We start from the raw sequence: 22494 nt of genomic DNA, 5'->3' as shown, positions 1-22494 counted from the left end.
CTCTTTTTTTCCCCCAGTAGACCGGATCATATGGGTCTTTAGTAACGAACACCAGGCTTTCCTCCGAGGTGGAAAGACTGGTGATGCGAGGTTACCTGTGCAGTGCTTTAAACTGAAAGTGACTGGAGTCTGTTTCATTTCTCTCCAAAATACCTTGAATATGATGGAGGACATGATTAATAATTACTATGATTATGATAAGCTTTACATTTCATATCATACAGTAAAAACTCCTAACTTTCACCGGCAAAAAAAAAGAAACTGTTTTTTTTTTATTAAAAAAACAATTAAAAAAAATTACGATACAGTATGACATCATGACAATACCTATCATCACAATTTAATACCACGATAGGCTATATCGTGACACAAAATATCGTGACACTTCTAGGCGGGGAGGGTTACTCTTTTTTTTGTAATCACTTGGGGAGGGTCATTGATTTTTTTTTTTGTCAAAGGGAGGGTCATGGTATTTTTGATCAGGGCACATACATTTTCACCAGGGGTACCCTTCTTTAAAAATCGACCTGTCCCTAATACCATTAATTTCTGCATCATGCATGTCAGAATAGGTGTGTTGGGTTTCTTGGACATTCACAGCCTCTTCCTTGTATTTAGCAATATGACAAACAGATGGCAGCAGAGACCCAACGTACTGCTGATGGTATTCATTTTAGCTGTACTGTTCTTTATTGCAGTGGTTCTCAACCTTTTCAGGCCGTGACCCCCAAAAGAATCATATTTGAACTGGGGACCCCCCACCCTGACAAGCACTTGGAATGTAGGAGTTGAGGCATTAAATGTAGTTTGACTCAGTTCCACAGAAATATTATGAAAATAGCCGATCTATAAGCTTGTAGATCTGCACTTTTTTTTCTTTTTACCTCTTTCTTATATTATTTGACAATTTGGCCAATTTTAATTTGTTGATTAGTTGTAATGCTGTAATGGTATATATTCTTTTGTATTAAAAAGGTCTTAAAAGTCATTGTCACTTCACTGTCATCTGGCAGACCCCCCCCAAAATCATGTGAACCACTGCTTTATCGCAGCAGGCATTGGACTGCACACTTGCTTTTTGCATTCAATGCAATTTCTGTCTACAGAGGTACAGTATGAGATTCAGTTATGAGGCTGCAGGAATCTGTTGATCGTTCCTGTTGTATTGTTTCAGTTAGATAAGATCCAAATCTGAAACATGCTTTTTGCTGATTACAATTGAACATGATGTAATGCCCAGCAGGTTCAGGTGCACAAGGAGTAGTCATGACAACAACCTTTTAGGAACACTCTTATTGGTGACATTGCTCACCAAAACATCAAACCAGCTCATATAAGCATTGCTTCACAGAGAGGAGGTGATTCACATTATCCCTTTAACCCATGGTTTAGCTCAATACACATAAATGGTAACATATGAATGGCCATCAGTTACTAGTTACTTTGTAGATTTTGATTATTACAAAACATACATTAACCACTTCAGCCCTATATACTGTATATTTCAGCCATTTGAAAATAGCAGATCTACAAGCTCACAATGCGTTGCGATGCGACACATTGTGAGCTTGTAGATCTGCTATTTTCAAAAGATTTTTATACATTTGAAAACTTATGAAATGGGACATTCTGCATAATGACTACTTTCTACTTTTGTTACTTTAAGTACATATTTATACCAATACTTTTGTACTTTCACTCAAGTAAATTTTGAATTCCGAACTGTTTTATAACAGAGTATTTCTATATTTCAATATTGACACTTTTACTTAAGTAAAAAATGTGAGTACTTTTTCCACCACTGATGGCCATCACACAATACCGTAACACCTGAATAGCACAAAAATAGGCTACTGTCACCATGCCCTGTGTATGGTGACAGAGAAAAACAACAGGCAATTTGGTTTTGCCCTGAAACGCTTTAGAAATACTAATTATTTACGTACATGTCTTCCACATTAAAGACCTGGCATTCTGGCAGTGTTATGTTTGATAATCTCTTCTACTAATGTCCTGAAACGCCTGAAAATGCTCATTATCTCAGTAGGCCTCTACATGTTTTCCACATGAAAGACATAGCATTCTGTCAGTGCTATGTTTGATAATCACACTACTAATGGCTGTTTTCGTATCTGCTCACGGATACATCCTCTCTGATGAATTGCCACGGCCTGCATTGCAATACACTAGACCAGTGGTTCTCAACCTGTGGGTCTAGATCCCCAAGGGGGTCCCCCCACATGATTTTGGGGGGTCCCCAGATGACAGTAAAGGGACAATTTAAGGACTTAAGACCTTTTTAATACCTGAAAAAAAAGAAAAAAAGTGAATTAAAAAATGCTTCAAAGGTCAACAAACGATACTTTAAAAACTGGTGAAACATTGGCCAAATTTTCAAATAGAATAAGAAAGAGGCAAAAATTGTGAAAATAGCCAATCTACAAGCTTGCAATGTGAGCCGTTGTGAGCGTTTAGATCTGCTATTTTCACAATATGTATCTGTGGAACTGCAGTCAAACTAAATTGAATGCCCCAACTCTTACAATTCCAAGTACTTGTCAGGGTGGGGGGGGGTCCCCAGTTCAAATATGATTATTTTGGGGGGTCGCGCCCTGAAAAGGTTGAGAACCACTGGTATAGATTACATTAATGAATGAGGTGAGAGAACAAAGGGAACATGTGAGCTGGATGGAAGGTGGCTGAGGATCTGTCTGTCTTCTTCATCTAGAATATTTGTCACTTGCGCACAGTTTCTGCTCGCAGGACCTCTGTGTCTGTCACCTGGCAACCATCTTGTTGCTTAGATACAACACGCTGTTTCTTATTTCCAATGGATCAAATAGAACCAGGGTTGAAAGACTTGTACATGTGAACAGGAGGAATTGTTGCACACACGATGACAGTTCAATGACATTCAGTTTGTCTTGACTGATCATCCACAACTTGTGAAAACCATCTCATGGTAATATGTTACATTGAGAGACCAAAGTGTCACATTCTGTCAGAAATGAAGTGCGATGCATTGTTCAGATTCTTGTTTTCCCCCTAGGGATCACACACAAGCAGAACCTAACTGTGGGCTAAATTTGTCTTGTGAGCTTGTCGCTAAGTAAGCAGAGCTAATCTGGGAGACATTAAAAGACACACACTCTCAATTACACGCAGGGGGGCCGGGGGCACATTTTGAACTTTTGGGAGAGAGCTTGCATTTTGCATGCTTGCCTACTCTTTCCCTCACCGGTGCAGTGGTTCTCAAACATTTTCATGTCACGCACTGCCAAATATTTGCCGGCGAACCCCCTCAAGGACCCCTGGGGGTTCCCGGACCACACTTTGAGAACCGTTGCACAAGTGAATATGGGCATAGTAGGGGCATAGTATCACCTGATAGCATCAACACCCTCCAGAGGACATGGTTTATCTTGAACAGGCGCCGACTCATCGCTTTCACAGAACCAGGGTGACCCAATTGAGCAAGGAAAATGCCCATGACTCATAATGTTAATAAAATATGTCACGTTCCCAAGATGACATCAGCACGTCTCTTCCCACACAGCAAAATCCCAAGAGAGTGTGGAAATGGACCTGTGTGTTGAATTTACAAGTTGAACCCTAACAGTAAAGTAAAAGAAGTTTTACTTTTACTGCAAAAGTTATGGAATTCATCCATGAAGTGACTCACCACTGCAAAAGAACACCTTCCCTGAAAAGGGGAGTTCAAGGAAGTCAATCCTTTCTCATTTTCTACCTGCTGGTTGTTTTTACATCATACTTGCACAGATGGTCTACAGGTAGTGTCCCTACATCCTAAAGCAACCAGAATGCCAATATTTGGTTCTATTGTGAATCAGCAGCCTTTTATATAATATAAGGCCTTATTAGAGGCAGTGTGACACAGTGTGTGTTTCCGAGTGTCAGGGTCTTAAATGGAAAAAGAACAATCACCGTAGTCTTATAAGCTTAGACTTAAGATCAAACAAGTAAGAGTCTGGAATTAAAAATGTACTTAAAAGTACAAAAGTATTGGTATCAAAATGTACTTAAAGGTAGGGTAAGTGATTTGCGTTGGTTAAAATAATTGTTAAATAGCTCTATATTCTGATAGTACTCATTGCTATAGAGTGTTTGTTCAGTATTAGGAGTCTCCTTGTCTTTATTAAACAGAAAATGCATTTTCGTTTCAGTTTCAGTTTCATTTCCAATTTTATCCAACCAGGACAGAGAACTCAATCAGGATCCAGATTAAACAAGTGAAATTGGAAGTGATGACACTAAGAAATGAGCATGCAAAATTGGAACTGAAAACTATACAAATTAAGCTTAAAAATGGGTACTTTCTCCTGATTGGCTGAGATTTTGACACCTACCGAAAAATGTATTTTCTGTTTATTAAAGAGCTGGAGAGACGGGGAGACTCCTGTTACTGAACAAACACTCTATAGCAATGATTACTATCAGAATATAGTATTTTAACCTTTTAAAAAAATACTTTTTGTTTTAACCAAAAAATATCACTTACCCTACCTTTAAAGTCAAAAGTCAAAAGTACTCGTTATGCAGAGGGTCCCATTTCACAAGTTTTCAAATGAATAAAATGTTAAAAAATCGGAAAAACAAAAAAAAAACAATGCATTGTGGCTTGTAGATCTGCTATTTTCAAATGGCCAAAATGTATGGGCTGAAGAGCGTAATGTATGTTTTGTAATAATATATGTATATGTGTGTATGTACAGTATGTATATGTTGCTAGTTTTAGAAGAAAATGCACTTAAGACTTCTGGTGATTAGTAGTTTCGTTCCCTACCCTAATGCACGTATTGTAAGTCACTTTGGATAAATGCGTCTGCTAAATGACTGTAATGTAATGTAATGTAATGTAATGTAATGTAATGTATACTGTATGTATAATATTTGCCTCTGAGATGTAGTGGAAAAAATTGGAAATACTTCAGTAAATGTACTTAGTTACTTTACACCACTGCTTAATGGTCTGTGGCTGGCTCAGATGGAGTTAGAAGAACTACATAAGATGTACAAAGTAAACTCCTCAGTGTTCGCACCCTTCGTGTTCCTTTTGCTTCCATTTGTACACACGAGTTACAAATGAATAAATTAACATTGGGACTTTTACTATGTAGCCGGGGGCCAAACACAGTTGCTATGTAAAGTTTGAGGGAAAAGGTTAGTGCCACTGCCGGTTAGTCTGGTCTTTTGTGTAAATGAAATACAAAGCAAATGCATTGCTCTGTTTTGTATATTTTTGTGGTGGCCTAAACGATGTCCTGAACCAGTCAAAGGCAGCATGAAACTGATGAACAGACAATAGATCTAGTAAAATCAAGTAAAATTGATCACACTGACAAGACAAAATAACACGAAACAATACAATTTGAACGCTTTGCTATTGCTACTATTTGCTGCCAAAAGAGTAAGAGTTTTCCATCTCATTTTTAGAGTGAGCTTTGTAGAGTGAATGCACTGTTGCCAGCACAGAAAGACAGTCTTGGGTTTGAACCTGACTGGGTGTTTCTTTGTGGAATTTGCATGTTCTCCCTGCATGTTCATGTGGGTTTGAGTCAGTGGTGGAAAACGTACTCACATTTTTTACTTAAGTAAAAGTATCAATACTGCAATACTGAAATACTTCGTTACAAGTAAAAGTCCGGAATTCAAAATGTACTTGAGTAAAAGTACAAAAGTATTGCCATCAAAATGCACTTAAAGTACCAAAAGTGAAAGTACTCATTATGTAGAATGTCCCATTTCAAGTTTTCAAATGTATACAAATCTTTTGAAAATAGCAGATCTACAAGCTCACAATGCGTCGCATCATGACGCATTGTGAGCTTTCAGAGTTACAGCACTTTCAGTGTGCATTTCAACCTGTGGCGTTCCCCGGACCTGACACATTCCCTGCCAGAGGTTTTTTTTTTTTTTACTTCCCCCACTGCCAGCATTGTTTTAACCTTTTTTAAAAAATTTTTAAGTAGTCACAAAATATTTTCCGTGATCACCGTACTCACGGTGATCCCCTCATTACACACACACAGGAGTCTCGTAGAATCGTGGAAAAAAATAATCCGATTGCGGTAATCCGTTCCATAATTGCAGCCAGTTGAAAATAGCATGTTTTTCCCAAAATAACATGGTAAAAAAAAAAGTACACAGGAGCCGAGATACAGGATTTTAAAGTAATAAGTTAACCAAGGAGTGAATGGAGCTAGAAATCTTTGGATCGTGATATCTCTGGTTCTGTGTGGATAAATTGAAAAAAAAAAGACCAAAAAAAAACACAACGGTTATACTCGTTGTTGGCAGTAAACAGGTGTATTTTTCAACAACGGTTATACTCGTGTTTGGCAGGTAATGTGTTAAAAAACTGTATAACTGTGTATACTGTTGTAGGATCTTGAATGGTAGTTACCTTGGCAAACATTTGTATTTTTTAGTACATCATGTTTAAGTCTCCATCATGGTTAGGCTTGGTTGGACTGAGCGAACACTGGGGACAACGATGAAAAAACTGTCGAGGACTTTATCGTTTTATCCCTGACATAACAGTGGCTTGGCTTATATGTAAATTTTGTATGCATTATTAGAATTTGTCAACTAATTCAAACCAAACTGACTTGCCAGCCTGAAGAGCATGGTAGTAACATCTGACAAGCAATGTAAACAGTGACAGACTATTCCAAAAAGGCTGACAAACAGCAAAGGAGGGATTCACTCTGTGGCATTCTGTTAGTCTAGGGATTGAGCTGAGGGGACCGATTTGCTAGCCTGGTAAACAAGATTTCCGGAGGGAAAATCTGCCTCCTGGTGGCGCTATAACAGGCCCATGTGAAAAACTGTTTCGCTGCGATCAAGCCAACGGTGCCGGAGATTAGCTGTTCACAGACGGACACACGGACGGACGGACGGGTTGCAACACATAAACTGAAACCATGGGTGGGTAGGAAGCCAACTCTGTGCAAATAGGCCTATAGCTCTAATAGCTCATTGGATTCCGTTTATCCAGCATTTACCATTGATGAAAATAATGGGCATCTTTTGAAGCTTTTCTTTTCAGTTATGCTCCTTGAAGCTCAATGTGGGTGTCTTGTTGGTCACAGTTATGCAGCCAACTATGCCAACTATGCTATTTCGGACTATTTCCACACAAAGCTTCTAGAGCATATGACGTTACCCCCATCACCAGCTTGTACTGGATATCTGAAGGCATTTAACACATTTGCTGTGACATGGGAAGGCTTTAATTATGCAACAGAAAGAGAATATTCATACAGAATGATATTCTACTCTTTCATTTTCATACAGTATATTAATTACACATTTTGATCGATAGGTCTCATTTAGGTGTAAAAGCCCATGCAAACAATCCACTTGTCACCAAAATAAATAATAAGTAAATAGATAACATCAGGATCATACTCAATGCAGTTGTCGTTCTGTGAATTTTACTCTCTGAGTGAGAGTGAATGTTATTTTCATTAAGTTGTATAAGACTTTGTATCAATATGACCTGAACTTATTAATGCTGTATAGTAAATGTAGTGCAGTACTGAGTAGAACCCAGAGGGAAATTTGGGTGACAGAAATAATACCCATCCAATCTGAATTAATATCTGTAGGGTTCGATTTGCTTTTTTTATCGTCAATGTCTGCTTCTGGTCAGAATGAATTAAATACACATTTCCCTTTGGGAAATGTAGACAATCATATGTTTGATATCTATGTTTGATAATATTACAATTTAACAACAAAAGTGTCCCACAACACATCACGATGCAATGAATTGTATGCTTGTAGATTGGCTATCTTTGCTATTTGTTTTATAATGTTGTAGGCCAGGGCTTAAGTGGTTAAGAGTTTTGTTTTTGTTTAGTTTTTTACAAATCGAACCCTGGATATCTAGATACCTGAGCTTGATGTATTGACATTACTGTGTATCTAGGGGCCAAATACAGAAATGCTATGTAAGATTTGAGGGGAAAAGCTAGTACAAACAGTGTTATTGCACATGGTAACTATGTAAGACCATTTCTATGGAATTTTGTTTTCACCTTTTGTTATAATTATTTGGGGCTCAAATGGAGCATCTCAGTAGGCTACTTCAGGCAGACATGGAATTCAATCCAGTCATGCTCTTACACCCTCCAATCACTAATGGTTGAACTAGGTGGTCTATTTAAGCAGACAAAACAACCGCACACTGGATCCTGCTCCAAAAGTTTTAAATGAATTCACGCCTCAAAGGCTCTTCGTCTGATGAAGAGCCGCTGAGGCTCGAAAAAACGCATACAAAGTATGATCTCAGTTTGTGTCACGCGTATGCAGATTGTTCTTGAGCGTCACAGGGCCACATCCCCAAATACAATGCAATATCATTGCAATAAATGGTTTTATCTACACTAGTCCTGCACTCAACTCAACTCAACTCAACACTAAGCTTCATTTGACGCATATTCGAAAGGGAAGTACCTCTTCTGTAAGAGTGGATGACAGTTTCTGTTTCTTTTCATGAGCTATAAGAATGTATTGTATATGGTACATTTAGGATCATAAAATTGCATGCTCACATACCTTTTTTTGTTTTGTTTTAAAATTCATGCCTGTTTTATTTGCTTTTTACGAGGAGAGTGCCAGGTATACTGTATGACATACTGTAGGTCTTGAGACAGATTTAATCCCAAGCTTCATAATCAACTTTTTTCTTATAAAGTACAAAACGGTCTGATCACTTGTGCAAGATAGCTTCATGAAATAAACGGTTTAATCATAACTTACAGTTAGACAAAGTATTTATTAATGAATATGTCACAGTGGAGGAAAAGAACTGGGATTCAGCACAAATTGGCTGAGCACACTTAATTAGGAGAGCAGCGTTTAATCAGCGCAGCATCCATCTTCTGGGAGACCAACCTAATTCCATCCACGACCCCATGACTGGATAATTGCGTTTATGATGTACTGTGATTGTAAACAGAGAATACGAAAACGTATGCATAGAAGTTGTAGAAGTGACAACAATAAAGGTAATCTCTTTCACTAAGAGATAATAATGAGAAACACAAGGCTATCACATTACAAGGTTCCAACATCCACCCAACAGGAGCCAGTGCTGTGCCACAGCTTGATTGTAATTGTATGCCACCATCATTGCCATTGCCAGCATTCATTTGGGAAGACAAGCTGAACTGCAGTGGAATGGAACATATCAGAACTGTTGGACCTTACACTTAGCTGCCATTTTGCCAGCCCACTGGGTCTAAAACCTGATATAACTTTGGAGGGAGAACATTAGGAGAAGAGATGTAACCTGTCTTCAGTTAGTTATATCATATCCAAATATAACAAAACAATAAATAGATGATGAAAAATAAAACAGAGTGTGATACAGTATATGGTTCATAGTTTCTGCAATGGAGACCAAATGTCTCCCGCTTGGCCAGGGGACATATTGCACAGCTTCAGGCGGTATTGTTTGTCAACCGATATTGAAAAAAGCAGAAATAGCTGATCTACGTCACTTTGTTGTAAGCTTGTAGATCAGCTATTTCTGCTATTTTTTTACATGTATAAAATTATTGAATATGTCAATAATTTATTTGTATATTTAAGTTATTTGTCATATCTGCCCTGTGGATTTTTTTATTACAATGCCTAAATGGCAAACAGAAACTTTTTCTTTTTATATGTTCCAATGTTCAATGCCAAACACACAATTAGATCGTTAATCGCAATTATTTGAGTGACAATTAACCGTCAACTTAAATTTGTAATCGTGACAGCCCTAACGGAAGAGCAGGGAGACCACCTCCAACCGCTGCAGAGTTCAAAGTGGTCAAAATAAGGTTTTATTCATCAACATAATTTCCGGATTGCAAATGGACCCTTATATCATGGGTTTCATTAGCACACTCTCATAGTTAAATCAACACTGGGGATTTGGCTGTTTTGCTTTTCTTGAACAGTGTTGGAATTATACCTGCAATACAGTTGCAGATCCTTCCAAATCTAAAATGTCTTGCCAGTGATGTAAGATGTAAAGGTTGCCTCTGCTGCAGAAGCTCAAGAAGAAAATAAATCTCGCTCACTCTGTCTCCTTCTCCCTTCTAGTTTCACGATGTACTTTCTAAAGCTGAGGCAAGGTCACATCTCTGACTCTGTACTGTAGGGCTGTAAAAAGAAGAGATCTCAATAGAATAGTCATCACGTCTTTCCTATGAAACTTAACTATTGTCCAGTGTTGTAAAGCTATTGGTCTATTGAACAGAATCCCGTTTTAATTATCCAATATCCACAAATACTCCCATTTACTGTAACTGCTATTCATCATATTAATTTGTGGTGAATGTTGTAAGTTCTTTCTCCTTAGAAGATTAGATGTTTTAGAATGAGTTACAAATAGGAGCTCTTTCCTTTTTTCTTTCTTTTTTTTTAAATATAATACTCTTAAACAAAGATAAAACATAATGTTGTAGGCAGTTTGTCACTTTAGTTCATGTCAACCCCAGGAAGACGTGTGATTTAGGGCACAGCTAATGGGGATCCTAACAAATAAACAAACAAAGAATAAACAATACTATATGATTTAACCACATAGAACCCTACCATCCCTTTTCTGGACATGTCACAATAGGTGAAAACAGCAGATCTACCAGCTCACGTCACAATGCGTGGCAATTCAACATGCTGTGAGCTTGTAGATCGGCTATTTTCAGTGAAGAGATTTGGTATAGAGGGAAACAAATAAGGGGGAAAGTATAGACCCCTGAGTGACCCTGGTCAACAAAGTATATAAGGGTTTCAGTGGTTAACTATCCCAAGCAAGTCAGGCTATAAATCAGGCTATAAATGATGTATGAAGAACTGCCTATGTTGTGCTGGACCACATACTTTCAGATTCAATTTGAATTAATCAAGGCTGCTCGTCTAGCCTACATCCCCCTAGGGGTCCATCTTGGGGGTTACACAGCTGGGAAAATGAACTGGCCAAGGACCTCCGCTTTGCCAATGGCCCTTTTTTTACCCTCCTGTCCCCGATAAAGATCAGCAATCTGGCTGCTCTATTTTTAGTGACAAGGCTACGGGGAGAGGAGCGAGGGAAAATAGCCTGACTGTGTATGGTTTTTGTCCATGTATCGGTCAGCGCAAGGATGTCTGTTTATAGACAGAAACCATGTTGGCCCACTGTGCGTTGAAGCCAAGTCCCCAATACATCATCGTCTGTGATGGATGGCCTCATTATTACAACATTACAGCCTCTCCACCCAAAGCTCCAAATTCACCTGCTTGTTTATTTGAAATGGAAAGTGAGAGCAGCAAGTAGAGTAAAGGGGAACAGGTATCAGAACATGGTTTTAACTTTACAGAGTTTGTTATATCCATAGAAATAAATTTAGAGTGGACATTCCATTCATAGCAACGCTGTGATTCTGTGTCAAACACGGAAGAGGAATTAATCGAGCCATAAAAGCCTCTATGACACGTTTGTGGTATCCATCATCAGTCCTTCCAGGAAAGTTGGTGCCTATGTTAACATGGAAGTAGGCCACTGGAAGTAAGATAGAAACCCTTCTAGTTTATATCTTACTTCCAAATAGTTCATTTGACGCTATGGTCAGGCTCAAAACATTATTTGATCATCTCCCAATAATGTGTCATTATAGCACACTGTTGTGTCTGAATCCTCTGTATAGTGTATACCATTCCCTCATTATGAGCAACATGCTCATAATGTAATACTTACATTCTCAAATGATGGCTCCATAAATAGCAAGGTTCCAGTATACAGTATGCTCAGCTTTTTAAGCAAATTACTTTGGTTTGAGAAACTAATTAAGTGTGTTCCAGTTGGGATAGTTGGCCTGTACCTTATTTGAGAAGAGCATCTTAATTAAAATCACATTATGATGTAAATAAGGATTGGTCATATGATGTTGATTCCAGAAAGGATATGGTTGCCTTGAACTAGTCAATATAGAAAAATATGAGTAAGTTGGACACAAACTCAGTAATAGTAATTGCTTTGGGGAGAATAATGAATAGTGCCTTATAGGTTATTTTCACATATCACCAGCGAGATACGAATTTACATTAGCAGCCGTATTCGATTATGGTGCTGAAAGGACAGCTCCCTCACATTTGCCCAGTGGTGTAAAGTAACTAAGTAGCCTACTAATTTAACTACGCAAATATGAATATAGAACTACCAACAAGCTACTGCAAAATGTTAGTTAAAATTGCATGCAGATCACTATACTCTGGTCATATAGTGTAGGCCATTGGTTCTCAAAGTGGGGTCCGGGGACCCCCAGGGCCAGGGGTCCTTGGCGGGGTACCAGGGGGTCCACAGCTAAATAAATTAATACAGCGTCACAATCCTTTTAACCACTTTAACCATTATTGTATTTGTATAGATGGCTATTCAAAAATAGCAGATATACAAGCTCAGAGCGAGGTAGTGCCATGCTATGAACTTGTAGATCTGCTATTTTGGAAAAATCGGTAAAATTTGCGCAAATCTTTTAATTTATAATTTCTTTTTTTAAAGCCAACATTTTTAACTCTTGCTCTTTGCTTCTGGGGGTCCCTGGAACAAAATATTTTGAGATGGGGGTCCGTGGCCAAAATAAATACATATAATTTTGGGGGTTCTTGACATGAAAAAGTTTGAGAAACAACAGAGTCATGGACGCAAACCGCACACTCAGAGGGTTGAGGAGGGTGTGCCCTTAAAAAAAAACACGTTTTCACAAGAAATACGCTCATCTCACAGCTACGGCTGGAACCTTGTAGCCTACATATTTTTCACTCTTCATACCAGTAACCTGTAAGCTGATTGTATGACATTCTGTATAGTAGTGTGTTTATCTGTCTGTCTCTTATATGTCATCATGATTTGTGTGCATGGGGATCTCATCTTAAACAAGCTCAGTGCTTAATGAGTCTTCCAGTTTAGTAGACCTTGTATTGTGAATTTGTACTTCCATGTATACTACTGTTGTTCTCATGTCTTACTAAATAAAGTACATCAATCAATCAATCAATCAATACGGCTGGAACCAGTAAGAATTCGTCGCTTTTGGGTATAAATAATTCACATTTCACAACAGAAGTTGTGATGACAATGTCAAATGACTGTTGGATGGATGACTGTTCCGTTCCATGTGACTTCACCTTCACCTGTCCATCCAGTAACCGGAACGCTCGCCCCAAAACACACTCGCCCCCATTTTTTTCGCGGACCGCTCGCCCCCAGCAGTTCTTGAATACTTGTATTTGTTTGACTGAGGATAAGGTTAGAAATAAGCTTTGGGTTAGGCATAGTTTTACTGAGGTTACGTTTAGGAATAAGGTTAGGTTTAAGCATAGTTTTACTGAGGTTAAGCTTAGGAATAAGCCAGTTTAGGAATACCTGGTGGCGACCGTTCCGAGGTCGCCGGATTTGCCCCGCGGGGCGACTGTGTTTTGGGGCGAGCGTGTTGGTATTCGTCCATACGCGGTGCGCGGCGTGGAGAGGGCAGGGACTCCCGAGGCGCGCACGCTGGCTGGTTTGAGCGCAACAAGCGCGCAGTCAGTGTGTGAGAGCGAGGAGGCGCGTTGATGCTACCAGTTGAAATGATTCGCTCTTGGAGCTAAGGAACTGTGTGGAGAGCGTGTTGTGGTGGGAGTGGGACCCAGTGACCCCCCCAGGTCCTCCAGTCTGACAACACACCACACCACACTGCAACACCTTCACTATACAAAGCACCCGCGTGGCTCAACATGTTGCGTACGGATACAATCCAAGTGCTTTTTTTGGGGGGAGAATTTTAAATAGACCCTGTGCTGTGTGTATACATGTGTGTGTAATGTGTGTCAGCAGCGCCTGCCGAGCTTTGCCGTTAGTTACTCTGGAACTGCACTAGATCTCCCTTCTTTGTCAAGTCTTCGAAGTCATGTCTGTTACAGAGCGATGGGCAAGTTTGACGACAACGAGAGGATAGTCCTCAACGTCGGGGGGACGCGACACGAGACGTACAAGACCACCCTCAAGACCCTGCCGGGGACCCGACTGGCCCTCCTCGCCTCCGACGCGGACATCGAGGATGTCCTGGACCAGCTGCAACAAGTCCCCGGCTTCCTCGAGTACAACGCGCGGACCAACGAGTACTTCTTCGACCGGCACCCCGGCGTGTTCGCCCATGTGCTCAACTACTACCGCACGGGCAAGCTGCACTGCCCGGCGGACGTGTGCGGCCCCTTGTTCGAGGAGGAGCTGTCCTTCTGGGGCATCGACGAGACGGACGTGGAGCCCTGCTGCTGGATGACCTACAGGCAGCACCGGGACGCCGAGGAGGCGCTGGACGTGTTCGAGTTGAACGTGGACAACGGGGACGAGGACGACGAGACGGCGAAGAGGCTGGGCATGGAGGACGCGGCGGCCGACGGCAGCGTCGGCCTCTGGAGGAGGTGGCAGCCGGTGATCTGGAACCTGTTCGAGGATCCGTATTCCTCCAGAGCGGCACGGGTAAGAGCGCACGGCACGACCCGGCGCGCGTGGAGAGTTTTAACCTGTATTTAGAGTCTAGACTCTACAGTTTTCTGAAAAACCGTTGTTGCTATTTAAGTGGTTCTCAAACTCTCTCATGTCAAGGACCCCGAAATGATATGTATTTGGTCGCAGACCCCCATCTGAAAATATTTTGTTCCAGGGGACCCCCCAGAAGCAAAGATTTGAGTTAAAAAAAAATCGCTTTAAAAAATATAGATTTGCACAAATTCTCAAGATTTTTCAAAAATAGCAGATCTACAAGCCCATAGCTTGTATCTGCTATTTTTGAATAGCCAAAGTATAAAATTCCAGAGCAGCACGGTAAGAGCGCACGGCCCGGGCACATGGAGAGTTTAAAGCACATAATCTATTCTATACGCCCCATTTCCAAACTATAAACAAGAGGTGGAAAAACTACTCATATTTCTTACTTAAGTAAGTAAAAGTATTAATACTGCAATGTAGAAATACTCAGTTACAAGTAAAAGTCCAGAATTCAAAATGTACCTGAGTAAAAGTAGGCCTACTATTAGTGTTGGCATCAAAATGTACTTAAAATACCAAAAGTAGAAAGTAAATAGATAAAATGTATAAACATATTTTGAAAATAGCAGATCTACAAGCTCACAATGTTGTGAGCTTGTAGATTGGCTATTTTCAAATGGCCGAAATGTATAGGGCTGAAGTGGTTATTGTATGTATTGTAATAATAATGAAATCAAATCAAAATCCGCAAAGTAACTAGTAACTAAAGTTTTCAAAGAATTGTAGTGGAGTAAAAGTACTATATTTGCCTCTGAGATGTAGTGAAGTAGAAGTAAAAGTATTGAAAATTGTAAATACTCCAGTAAAGTAAAAAATCCCTCAAAAGTGTACTAAGTACAGTACTTGAGTAAATGTACTTAATCGTTACTTTCCACCACTGCATGCGCTCCATTTCCAAACTATAAACAACACACTTTTAGCCCCATAGGCATATTGGAACGTGCTCTCTATGTACTGAATTCTTCATATAGCCTCAAGTATTCTATACATAATCAAACAAATATAGGTTGTGTGACTTGTTTTCATGGCGTGCCGTGTGTCACTTAGTTTCATCCCTTGTGCCAACATTTGTTTTGTAAACCCGTACTGAACATTCTTCTCTTCAGCACACACACGCCCCCAGTGAATTCTCAAATTGTAATACACAATAAGCTTATTGGATTTATAGCTTTATCAAAAGTGGTGTCACTTAGACTATCAATGTAACTATAAAGTGTCATGTTCGGCCGCTTGTGGACTGTTTAAACGGCTTGTTTGTGATTCCCCTTGTCAGTGGGGGTAGGTTCAGGCACATTGAGTTTGAAGCTGAAAATGATCAACATAGCAGCCACAGAAAACGTTGATGACCTTGAAAAAAACTAGTATTTGCCCCCATTTTAATAAATGTGATGTTCCATGGATCAAAGGCTCTATTTTCAGCCTATCAATGCATATTATCTTTGACTTGACAAGACCTAACACCTTTCATTGCTCTGTTCCTACTGAGCAACAGCTGAGAGGCACTGTTATATGTATATCTAGGCTAATGGACCGTTTTGGAGAATGGGCAGTAAATACTGTAGCTGTCTTGTTGGCAGACTGACATCTCAGAAATTGTTGCCGACAATAACGACATGTTTTTGCAACGTGCAGTTATTGACAAAAATAGGCTGTGGTGTCACAGCAAATGGGCTTTCTGTTCATAGATAAACTGTAGCAGGAATACGGAACATTACAGCTGTCACCATTGACAAGGGTTTCATGTAGATTTATAGTAATCATTTTGTTGAGTAGAACCTGTATGCTTGTAGCCTCTCTAAAATACAATTCAAATTTGATAACCAACTTGTTTACCTTTGTTGGGTAACACTGTGCACTAGCTTTCAGATCTTTATTACTCTGCTCAGCTCAGTGTAGTTTTCTCCTGAAACACAAACTCAGTTTGAGCAGTTATTCTGTATCAACAGTCGAGTGAAGATTCATGTAGGGTTTGGGAAGAGGGTTGGAAATGGAAGGAGCACTTGAGGACGATATAATATATAACCTTTGAACTGTACATTTTAGGGGAACAAAACTTCACCCCTCCCTGCAGGAGATTGAAGCTGGAATTGATATGACCGGCCAAAATCGGCATATATATATTCATGAACATGTATTCATGTCTCACATCTCTACAGTAATAGCCGATATGTGCGACATAATTTTAGCCGTCACTGTATGGAAATTGTGATAAATGTATAAGGCAAGTGTGACCTACACCCTATTAACGTAGGGTGTAATGTTGATGTTACAAAGGGATACACTGGTAGCTGCTGTTGAGAGCATCATCCATAAAATAACTAACTAAATAAATAAATAAATCCACTTGGTTCAATTCTGGATTGGGGTCCTGTGTTGCATGTTATTCCCCTCGCTGCACTTATCCTGTATATCCTGTCCTGTTTGTCTACAATGTTGAAAAATACTCCCTCCTGTACTGTGCAGAGTTAAAGGGATAGTTCACCCCCAAAACTACTTTTTTCCCTATCGATTAGTACATAAGAGACTTGAATTCATGGATATTTTTTTGTTTTTTTTCGCATTCCTAAGCCAATAATTTGATGACCGGCAGCGGTGGTAGGAGACACGAAGAGTCTCCTTTGTGTCTTCTATACCGGAACCGCTGCCTACCGGTCCGCAGGTCATCAAAAAAAACAAGTGTGCAGGCTTATTTTTATTGTTGACGAACACTCCCTAATAATATATATATTTCAAACTCAATAATTAATTGTTTCTGCACTTACATTGTGGCAGAGGACAGAAGAGGTCCTTGGCCCCTATTATTTGTCTCTCACCGTCCATTTGCTAACTCTTTCAATATAGACTGTGTTGATGTTTTTTGCCTTTTACTATGTGGGACAAAAATTCATAGCATAGATTTAAATACCCAGTTCAACAGGATGCTTAAGTGGGTGAGCAGAGTAGAGTAGACGGAACCCTTTTTGCATTTGTGGGTGCACACATCTGTACAACCAAAGCACCCCTTTTAAATGTGCTTCCTCTACCAAGATTTTGCCAGCGTATGAGCTGAGATCAAATGAAACCCTCGCATCTCTTCCCCCAATGTTACACAGAGTCCTGTCTACTATTTCTATAATTGCCTTCAGAGAGGTGGGGACAGGCAGTGCCTCATGTGGCCCATGCACCTCCTGTGATGGTGATGATGCTCTTGACAGCCAGCACACTAATCCTATCTTTGAGCAGGTTGCAGGAGGTGGGTGGCATGAGGCGGAGAGACGCCGCTCCACTTTGATGCCCATAAGCCTCCTCTTGTGTGTTATTCCCGGGCCGGTCGGCTTTTAGTTAGCCTTGAACGCTATAAGGTTAAGATCTCTCGCACCTTGATAGCCCAAGTTGCACTTTAGTTGAGAGCGGGTGTCGTGCACCGCAAAATAGCGGCAAGCTCACAACGGGTCACGCCGCAACACATTGTGAGCTTGTAGATCTGCTGACAACCGGCGCACAACTAAGTCAGGCTTAAGACAGAGCGAGAGAGAGATGATTGCATGTCTAAAAACAGGCCCTTAGGGGCACTAATCCTCCCGTCGATGAAGCATGGAAAATAAGTAATGTGGATTTATCATCCGAGGAAATGAAAGGTATGAGTTTGACCCAGGGCTCAAATGCTAAGTACTTCTGTAAGTGCTTAGTGAGTTGGTCAGTCAGTCTTCTTACAAACTGTGCGTCTGACACCAGTCACGGCAGTCAGTGTTCCTGTCCATGTCTGGGAGATGATGATGATGATATTAGAGGTCAGCTAAATGAAAATATCTTAAAACAACCATCTTGTCATGTGAATATGACTAATGTCTTCCTTTCTCCAGGTAAGCAAAAAATAAGTTTGACGAAAACAAAAACAACACACTGTCCCCTTTCTGAACCTGTACATGAATGTGAGCCACGAATCAGATTTCTTCAGTTGTGCTCCCCATGCTGTCTCTGTTGTTTCTTCCATGCTGTTTTCTCTTTATTCCTGTCTGTCACAATTTGTTCTACCCATATAGACATGCACACATGTGTGTGTGTGTGTGTGTGTGTGTGTGTGTGTGTGTGTGTGTGTGTGCGTGTGCGTGTGTGTGTGTGTTCTCTCCTATGTGTTAATCTGTTTGTCTCTCTCGTGTCTCTGTAGTTGGCCCTTGCTGGATTGGTATGGTAAAAAAGAAAAAAAGGTTAACTCCCACCACCTTTTTTCATTTCCCATGTTTGTGCCTGTAACTGTGAGGCAGAGGTTCACCCAATGGCCAACTTTGTACTCTTCCCTCCCCGCTTTCCATTCTCCCATGATCCCATCTGAGACTGCCGCTTGCTTTCCGCCACTTAAGAGGTTAAAAACCCACACCGTCTGGGTGCCTTGCCGCCGCACGCCTGAAGATACCAAAGCCAGGCTGCACGCTCAGCCTGCCTGTTGTCATAGTAACCTCATCGCTCATCGCCACAGCACTGTTTTCATTGAGAGCTGTCCAGTCCATGAAACCGATTGATTCCAGGAATCTGCTTGCCCGTGAGCCTTTTGCCCGGTAACCCCATACGTCCTAGCTTGTACATGGATGAACGGCAAATGATGACGTGGCTACAAAATACAAGGGTGTTGAAGTATCGCTAACAGAGAAGTCCCCTGCGCCTGTTTCCTGCATTGCATGTAATTTAAACTGCGTCTTTAACCACTTAAGGCTCCAATCCATAACTTTTTTGTGTGAATAAAACATAGTTTTGAACAACCTGTATTGTAGTGTAACTCAATACAGTATAACTAATACAACTGTGGTGGTTGTAGTTGGTCTACCTGCACTTCTATTGAGGAAAAAAAGTTATTGCATCAAAGTTCAAACGCAACCAGCCTCTGCTCAAATGAGCGGTCTTAATCTTAGATGTGTGAGACAAAACTGTTCTAAGACCAATTTATACTTCGTTGTCATGTGGCGAACACAGGACACAGCCGATCTGCAAGCTCTGCGACGCGTTGTGAGCTTGTAGATCTGCAGTTTTCGGCATGCGACACCGTCGTACCGTACGAAGGAACAAACTTAATCATTAGACCATTGCAGAGACTAGTCGGTCTGAATTCCCCCTTATAGCTCACCAGTACAAATTCCGGTGCTCGCACAGGAAACAAATCCCCGGTTGAGCATGAAAGTTATGTATTTCAGCTTCAACCCTTACTTGTACGATGAATAGCAAAAAAAAAACTGTCGAAATGCTTCTCTTAAAAAAAAACCTGAGAAACAGCTTTGACAAACTATATGAGCATGGCAAACAATTTGCCCTGCACTGTCTTGTTTCGCCAATGCGCTCCCTCTTTCGCCACTGCTAGAGGTGTGCACGTTGCTTTCCCTGTGTAATCCGAGTCCTCACTGAAGCATATTCAGTAGCGACGAGCGCCTGACGTTGCAGGAGGCCATGGCAGCTGATCTGGTGCAAACAGACTGCGAGGTCTCGTCGAGTAAACAAAGTCTGACGTGTAAACAGCAGCAGACCTGATGGTGGGCAGGAGAACAGGGCAAATGGCTGCCTGTGCGTGGGTGGTGATGGCATGCCGCTGGGCATGTTTGTAGCCACTGCCAGTCACATTAATCTTCCCCGTCAATCATGAATCCTACACTCCTCTCGTGGACGGTGATAACTCAACATATACGAGCTGTGCAGACTGCTACGGACACATTAGTTTGGCAGAGGAAGACTAAAGGCTTCACCTTTAGCAAGTCCATTCTTGCCCCATGTACGTCTTTGTATGGTGATGAATAGCGACACGTTGCATTGTGAGCTTGAAGTTATGCTATTTTGCACACTTTTTGCCTATGATGACGTACCCAAAATAGAGACACCAGGTTGAAAGTGGTTAACTGAGATCAACGCAATATCATGACTGAGCGTTTACCACCAAGCAAAGGCACACAATGGAATGTGTGTGCCTTCAGAGAAAGTTCTTGGATACTTAATGAGAGAGAGAGTTGTTCTGTGTGCATGAGTGCTTTTAGAGGAAGATGCTATACAAGGCATTTCACCAAGCCGTATTCTGTCTATCGTCCTTTCTGCCATTCTCTGTCTCTCTGTCTCTCTCTCAATCTTTCATAAACACTCTCTGCCACTCAACATCACAACGCCTTGGGGCTACTGTTGAAAATATCACTTCAATTATAAATAAAAGGAAACAATGTGCAAGGTGGAGTGCATTGTGTGACGAAGACCTTTTGACATTTGGAGAGGTAGGGAAGAGTGATGGATTGTGAGTAGACATTGTTATGGAAATCACTCTGACCCTGTTTAGCTAGCAAGAACATTCACATTTTGATCGCTTTGGACTCCAGCTAGCATGATGTGCATTTGAGTATGAATGAAGCATTTTGGAGCATGTGACAAAAAGTGCATGTATGATTTTCCATAACAGCAGTACCTTTCTGTTTCTATATAAAACAAGAAAATGCAAGAAGTTTTTCTTTTGCACAATTTGCATTGATGATGAACTGTGACTAATGGAAACTGCATTGTGTGCTGCTGAAGTTGGAATTAAATTAAATGAAGATATTTCAAAGAACCGCCAGTGTCAGGTTTTGTTCTTTGATGTTCGACCTCACCAGGGAAATACTCTCCCAAACACTGTCCCTGGATGATAGAGTATAGACCGCGGGGTTGGATATGTGCATCTCTTGTCATGCATTTATGGATGCGATGGCATGCATGTTAAAGGTGTGCTGTCCTAGTCCTCCCATGAGATGCCCATGGACTGCCAAGAAGAGACCTGATGAGCACTAACTACATTAGCGCTCATAGAAATGTCGTTTGTCTGGGTCGAACGCTGAATAATTGATGCTTAGCCATTCAGTCTAAAAGATCGAGCACATCCCAAGGACAATGGATTTATTGAAATGGCTCTATTCTCTAGCGCCGTTTTCACAATGTTGGGGCTCACACATTAAAAGGTAATTAATAAATCAGAGTTTGGAGATGATTCATTTTGATCTGTGCCTCGTTCGCCCTTCTGTGAAACCTAACACTGAGGAGAGGGATGAGATGGTATGTTGCAGGAGGTGCAAAGGCACTCACTTACTGACAGTAGGTACATTTTATCTTAAGCCCTATTTCATACTTTTCAAAAGTGGCAAAAATAAGTGACATGTCGCATCACAAATCGTTGTGAGCTTGAAAATAGCTTGATCTGCTGTTTGGAAGAGTTTTGAAAATAATTTGCCTACAATTACTTTCCTAAAATAGGGATGCCACGATGAACCTGGCCTGCGGTCTTATAACCTGGATTGAAACTCATATCTTGTACGGTACATCTTCATGTACTTTGGTACAGTACAGCAGTCTGATTATATGTAATATACTGTGAAAGACAGGGTCCTATCTTAACCGGTTTGAAATGCAGTCAACAGCGTAGCAGATGGGGCATGGCGACTGACTTGGTATTATCTGGACCTGTGGTACAGTGGCGAGATGGGTTGAATTAAGCTGAATATGTTATCAGTGCGTGTTGCAGGTGCATTCAATCATGATCAATGAGCACAAAGGTGTACTGGTAATTTGCGTTTGTGTTTTGGAAGAAAAGCCTCGGAAAACAACAAATCTACAGCAGCACAAATAGACCGCCAAATGCAGTTCAATACTTTGTCCCCAAATATGTTTTTTTAATAGCCGATCTACAAGTCTGCAACGCTTCACATTGTGATCTTGTCGATTTTCGCCGAATGTTCACCTATTATTACATGCCCAGAATAGCGATGCCAAGGTTCATGTGGTTAATACATCTGACACTGGTCCTATCACTCAGTGTAAAGCCCAGATAAGCATAATTCTTAGTCGACAAATGAACTACACAAAGGTACGTCCACAGGGTCTGCAGACGTGTCCATGAGAAATGCTTTCTATAAATTTGGGTTGGTATGCTGAGCGTG

At 40.7% G+C, this 22494-nt stretch overlaps 1 protein-coding gene across 1 annotated transcript in view; it reads left to right on the top strand.

The window, feature by feature from the left end:
- Positions 1-13862: 13862 nt before the first annotated feature.
- Positions 13863-22494, top strand: part of kcnc2 (potassium voltage-gated channel, Shaw-related subfamily, member 2) — a 73273-nt gene continuing 64641 nt past the window's right edge. The window contains exon 1 of the mRNA XM_080421748.1: positions 13863-14515. Coding sequence (XP_080277874.1) covers positions 13961-14515 — 555 coding nt within the window. The 5' untranslated portion in view covers positions 13863-13960. The remainder of the gene's footprint in view (positions 14516-22494) is intronic.

Source organism: Gymnoscopelus braueri, assembly GCF_963280865.1.
Source record: "Gymnoscopelus braueri genome assembly, chromosome: 23".
Taxonomy (NCBI): domain Eukaryota; kingdom Metazoa; phylum Chordata; class Actinopteri; order Myctophiformes; family Myctophidae; genus Gymnoscopelus; species Gymnoscopelus braueri.
This window is presented reverse-complemented; position numbering and strand designations above follow the sequence as displayed.